Source organism: Pelmatolapia mariae, linkage group LG7 (assembly GCF_036321145.2).
Source record: "Pelmatolapia mariae isolate MD_Pm_ZW linkage group LG7, Pm_UMD_F_2, whole genome shotgun sequence".
Taxonomy (NCBI): domain Eukaryota; kingdom Metazoa; phylum Chordata; class Actinopteri; order Cichliformes; family Cichlidae; genus Pelmatolapia; species Pelmatolapia mariae.
The window spans coordinates 2,030,050-2,036,088 of NC_086233.1; the positions used below are offsets into that span (position 1 = coordinate 2,030,050).

General features: G+C 42.9%; 1 protein-coding gene across 1 annotated transcript; it reads left to right on the top strand.

Annotated features, from left to right (window-relative positions):
- The first annotated feature begins 1,681 nt into the window (after positions 1–1,681).
- Positions 1,682–5,974, top strand: pdcd2l (programmed cell death 2-like). Its single transcript, XM_063477542.1, has 2 exons — positions 1,682–2,294; positions 5,003–5,974. The coding sequence occupies exons 1-2, from the start codon at positions 1,811–1,813 to the stop codon at positions 5,602–5,604; spliced, it is 1,086 nt and encodes a 361-aa protein (XP_063333612.1). The 5' UTR covers positions 1,682–1,810; the 3' UTR covers positions 5,605–5,974.
- The last annotated feature ends 65 nt before the right edge of the window (positions 5,975–6,039 follow it).

Sequence of the window (6,039 nt, forward strand, 5' to 3'; positions counted from 1 at the left end):
TGAATCTGAAAGCCGCTGCTATGATTAAAAACTCAGCAGAGATTCAAAGTGCGGCTGCTTTGCAGTAAATGGGCTAAAACGTGTTGATTCAGAGAAACCTCTGCTGTGGTTTCACTAACGGAGCCTCCGCTCAGAGGCTCCTCACACTGGAGCTAATTAGCAGAGAAAGGAGAGGACATTAGAGGCGGTTACACACCACGGGAAATCATTTCACAGCTCCTGCAGCGGCCCTGAGGGGGAAACGGTCAATGTAGAGAAAAATGTATACACGAGGAGGGATTACATGTAATTACATTAGGCCGTAAATTATGCAGCCAGCCAGCTCTTTACTGCTTTATAGTGAGAAATCGGTCTGTTCTAACTTTGTTTAAATCATTCAGGGACATGTTCTTCAGACTGAAACCAGAACACTCGGCTCACTCCCAGAGATCATTTTTAAAGGCTCTGGCTGTATGTAGATATTAAAATCCTGTTTTTACCAGCTTCTGTCAAATCATTCATTTAATCCCTGAAAGATTTGTGTAGGGTTTCAAAGCCACTGCAGCTGTTTTATCATCTGATCTAAAAAACACAGAAGCTTCAATAATGGTGCAGTGAAGTGAGTTTATTCTTACAGGACAGGGCGCAGACCATCAAACAGCAGCAGAAAAGTTAGATAAATTAATAAATAACTCACTAATAATTGAGAATAATAATCAGGTGATGAAGAGCGAAGAATAGAGAGATGAAAAATATTCTTAAAACCAAATATTTAATGTGTCTAATGTTTGTTTTGTTCTTGAATTTCTGAGTTCATTCTCATAAATTTGCAGATTTTGTTTTCCTTGTAATAAAATTATTGTAGGTTTTCTTGTACACTGACCATTTTAGTTATAAATGTGTAATTTATTTTAACAAATATCATAATTTTACTATCTATCTCTCATACATTTAAACATTTTCCTTATAAATTTGCCAGCTTTTATGTTAGAAAGGTTTCCTATCAATTTCCTTTTCATCCTCTAATTTTAGTTTTCATTTTTTTCTTGGTTTGCAAGTTTCTCCACACAATTTTTTACATTTTCTTATAAATTTGCCAATTTTTCCTCGTAACATTTTCATGTTCTCCTAAATTCTTATAAAGAGGGGAAAGAATGAGAGCAACTAGTGCTGAACATTTGTTTGAATACACACAGCAGTTTAAAAACTGATTAAATGTATTTATTGGTTAAAAAAAAACAAAAAACCTTTGTAAAACTGAAAATAAATTTGATAAATTTAAGTTGTTGTTTTTTTTTCTTTTTAGCTTTCACTTTGGAAGCTGCTTTTAAGTTGAAAGTGCTACACCCGGAAATTGCTTGTCACGGCGTCGGAAGTCGAGACTTCAATTTATTTATTTATTTATTCATTTTAAAAGAACTTTATTGAACACACAATGAGTATACAACATACGGAGACTTCAATTTTTCATTCCTCTTCACTGTTTTCACTCTTATTTTCAAAGTCTTGAATTTGGCCCCTCATGAAACACAAGCGCTTATATTTGGACCAATGACTGTTTTCTACAGTAATTGATTTGGACTTTTTAAAAAGTTAAAATCTTTAAAAGCTGTGAAAAATGTAAACTAACGGCGTATATAAAATATTTATAATATTGATAAAATAATGGTTTCGTTTTATCGTGTAATTTCGTCTATCGTGTAATTTATAGTTCAGTGACACACTTCCCGTGTCTATATTTTCATTTGACTCCAGTCGGTGGTATTTTGGTGAGGGACCTCCCACGCTGAACTCCCACTTCCGGTCGGCGTTTTTTTTTTTTTTTTTAAAGATGGCCTCACGCGCTCAGGAGGTGTCTCTGCTCGGGCTGTGTGACGGAGAGATCGACTCCAAGAAGCACCGGTGCTCCTATCTGACCAACAAAGTAGGGGGTCGGCCGGACTGGCCGCCGGGCATCGCTGCCCGGTCACCGCGATGCGGCCGCTGCAGAGTCCCGCTAGTCCACGTGGTGCAGGTGTACTGCCCCGTGGACACGTCTCCGTACCACAGGAACCTCCACCTCTTCGCGTGCCCAGGAGCTGAGTGCAGCGGTCGGTCAGAGTGCTGGGCGGTGCTCCGCTCACAGTGCCTGGAGGCAGAGGTGCGGACATCCGGGCCGCCTGCACCGGCTCAGGAGGCTCCTATGCGGGTCACTGACTGGTGTGACACCGCTGACGACTGGGGGATGGAGGGAGAGGAAGATAATGATGGATGGGAAGGAGGTGCGAAGCAGAACACAGCTGTGAAGGAGGAGACAGGAGCTCCAGAGGCAGCAGGTAGGGCTGGACAGAGTGTTGCATTTTTATCAAAGATTTGACACTTTTTTTTCTCTTAAATTTGAAAGTTTTATTCTAAAGGATGACATATTTTATATATAGATTATAAATTCATAGCAATTTTTTCATTAATTTAAAGTTTTTCTCCTCATTCCTTTGAGGTTCTTGTAAATTTGAAGATCTTTTCTCGTTACACTACAAAGGACCAAGGATAGAGGTCGTCTTTCAGCACTACTTCTTAGCCAACAGTTCATCTCAGGGTGCTTCAAACATAGCTTCTTAGAGGAGCCCTGCCCAGACGCAGAACAGCCACTATGCAATAAAATAGAGATTTCGGGACATGTATGCTTCAATAGCATCAACATCAGCTCCTCTGACAGCATGGTGGGAGTTAATAAAAATGACTGACTTCATTAATCCCATGCAAATCACACCTATTAGGGCTGGGTATCGTCACTGATTTCTAGAATCGATTCGTTTCCGATTCACAAGGTCCCGAATCGATTTGATCCACGATTCGATTCAATTCGATTTGAATCTGGGAAATTTTGACAGTCAGAAATATTATAATTCAGATCATTTTTGTATCTATAAAAAGGAAGCTGACACACGCAAGACTTTATCAAAGGTGTGAGCGTCACAGCAGACGCCTTTGTGTCAAAGTAGCTGAAGATAAAACACAGAAAAACATGAAGGTGGTTTTCCTGGCCTGGGATTTTGTAAAAATATTCTGCAGTACATCAAAAACGAAAGAAAACCATTAATCAACATATGAACGTTACCTCTGACGTTACAGCGGTTTTATTAGAGACACGGCTGAGCGTTTTGCATTTTGCATAATTTTAAAAAGTTTAAATTTGTTCAGTATTGAACAGCAGAAATTAGGTTTCCTTTTCGGAAGTAAGTAAAAGGAAAGAAAACAGCGGCCGACAGCGCTGTAAGAACAGTAGACTTGTGCGTAACAAGCAAGCGAATAATGCAGAAAACAGATTTTTAGACGGGAAACTGTTCTTGAAGTACAGAGAGAGAGAGAGAGAGAGAGCTGTGCATGAAGTGTGATTTTATGGTGGTGGAAGCAAAACAGTAAAAGTCAGAGTGATTTCATGACGATGTTTATGTGAAGCGTAGTTTGGATCTTCTTTTGCTGCTGGTTCGGTCAATATTGTTTGGAGAGAGATAAAACTGACAGCTTTAGAATCAGCGCAAAAAGGTCGTGAACACAAAGCGCGGACCTGCCGAAACATCAGAATCAGCGAGCTGTCGGCTTTCAGCCCCGACCGTGTCCGTGCTGTCGGGTGAGAAAGGCGACAGCTCACTGATTCTGATCCGCGCTGTGTGTTTACGTCCTTGTGCAGAATCCGTGTACCTGCTCTCATTTACTGTCTTAGCTGTTTGGTGGTTGTTGAAATTTTGTGAGGTTTCACCTGAGATTCTGGCATTTCGGGCAAAATAAATTTATATTAAAAAATCGATTCAGGATTTTAATGAATCGATTTCACGTTATCCAAGCCAGAATCGATTTTAATCGATAAATCGATTATAAAAACCCACCCCTAACACCTATGTGGAAGAACCCCGACATACTACAGAACAATAATATGATTAACTTCCCAGATTGGAGTAGTAAAGGAATTAAATACTTGGAACATATATTAGAAGGAACAGACTTTATCCCATTTGACAGACTAGTTTTACAATATGAGATTAACAAGAATAGATTTTCAGAATATCAACAAGTTAAGTCTACAGTAAAAGGAAATTTAAGCCTAATCAAGTCAAATTACAAACACCATCGAGTGTGGTACAATTCCTTAATCTCAAAACCTCCAAATTACTGTCCAAAATATACAAGATGCTCTCCAAAACAGGTGAATCAATATCTCTTCCTATTTTGAAATGGGAGGCAGATCTATCAGTCAGCTTGGACCACCTTAACACACAGTGTGTACACCTATCTTGGTCGGCTGCTGTCTTTATCCTGTCTTCCTTCTCTCACCCCAACTGGTCGCAGCAGATGGCCCCGCCCCTCCCTGAGCCTGGTTCTGCCGGAGGTTTCTTCCTGTTAAAAGGGAGTTTTTCCTTCCCACTGTCCCAATGTGCTTGCTCATAGGGGGTCATATGATTGTTGGGTTTTCTCTGTATGTGTTATTGTGCGATCTGCTGTACAATATAAAGTGCCACAACTGTTGTTGTGATTTGGTGCTGTATAAATGCAACTGAACTGAATTAAAAATCTCTTGTATTGTTAGTTCTGTGTGCTGCTCAGTTACATTTATTATTTGCTGTCATGTTAGCGTTTGCTGTGGTTTCTCTGTTTTTCCTCGGCAGGCGTTGAAGCAGATTCTCGGTGTTTTCTCTCTCCATCCCTCTTCTCCTCTATTTTTCCCTCCCCCTGTCTTCCTGTTAACAATCTCCCCATCTTCACCTTCTATTTTTTTTCCTTTTCCCCAGGCCTCTCCATTATGGTTGTAATAATCCAAAATAAAGTGATTGTATGGAAGTCTGAGACAGTGAGCCTATTGCTCAGCTCATCTCTGAGCTCAGTACCTCCTTTGTGAGTTTATGGCGTCAGTTGCTGGTTTTAATAAATGATAAAGTGAAGCTCCTGTTACACACAGACTGAGAGCAGGGAGCGCTGTAGTGCGAACTACCTTCTGACAGGCAGGTGAGGTCATCTTATGGTTCTTTTTTTTTTTTTCCCCTGACAGTCGGTGAGACAGACGTCAGCAGCCGTCTTTGTGACCTCAGTCTGGGGGACTCGCAGGAGGACGTGACCGCCTTCTGTCCATTCTTCATCAGCGTGGTGGAGGAGACGGATGTGTGCGGGGAGGACGGCGACCTGGAGCACGCTCAGGACCTGCTGAGGGAGTACGAGAGGCGAGAGGGCGTGGCGGTGGGAGAGTTAGAGGGAAGCGGAGGAGGCGGGGACGAGAAGTATGAGAAGACCGGAGCCCGACACGGAGACGCCGTCTTCTCCAGGTTCATGAAGACGATCTCTGTGTGTCCGCAGCAGATCCTGCGCTACTGCCGCGGCGGTAAGCCGCTCTTCATCTCCGAGCCGCCGTCCAACGTGGCACAGCTGGTGCCAGCGTGTGGCTCCTGCGGAGGCTCCCGGACATTCGAGCTGCAGCTGATGCCCGCGCTGGTAAGCCTGCTGCAGGGGGAGCGCGGCGGTGCAGGGGTGGAGCTGGAGTTTGGGACGGTGCTAGTCTACACCTGCGCAGACAGCTGCTGGACATCCAGGTCGGACTCGGCCGTGGAGGAATTCTGCTTCGTTCAAACCGACCCAGACCAGCAGCTCTTTGTGTGACGGACTAACCTGAAGCTCGCCGTCGCCATCATGATGGGATCACGGATTATTTATACCCCTTCATGATGTCAGAAGGTCAAAAATCTGAGGCGAGCTCGTGTTAAAAAAGGACCAACCAGCAGCTTTTGTTACTTCAAAGCTTTAAAGGTTTTGCCTTAAAATATGAAAATATAGATGTGCCTTAGTCATCGGGCCTGAGCAGAGCGTTACAGCTGCTTAAGGCCACACGAGGGCGGGACACTGAACCATAGCTGCTCTTATTGGTCCTTCAGACTTCATCGTGCTGAACACAGGAGCTCCATGTCGCAGCTCCAAAGACGACATCAACACGAGTGTTAGAAAAGATTAAAAGTCTCTGCTGCAGCTCGTTTGTTCGTCATCTTTTTTTAAAAAATCTTTTACTGCTGCAAACACAGCAGCAGCTGTCGTCATGTG

Bases quoted from the DNA above. Each gene is read 5' to 3' on its own strand.
- pdcd2l (XM_063477542.1), top strand. From the start codon at position 1,811: ATGGCCTCACGCGCTCAGGAGGTGTCTCTGCTCGGGCTGTGTGACGGA. The intron at 2,295-5,002 runs GTAGGGCTGGAC...TTCCCCTGACAG, and splicing joins AGGAGCTCCAGAGGCAGCAG to TCGGTGAGACAGACGTCAGC.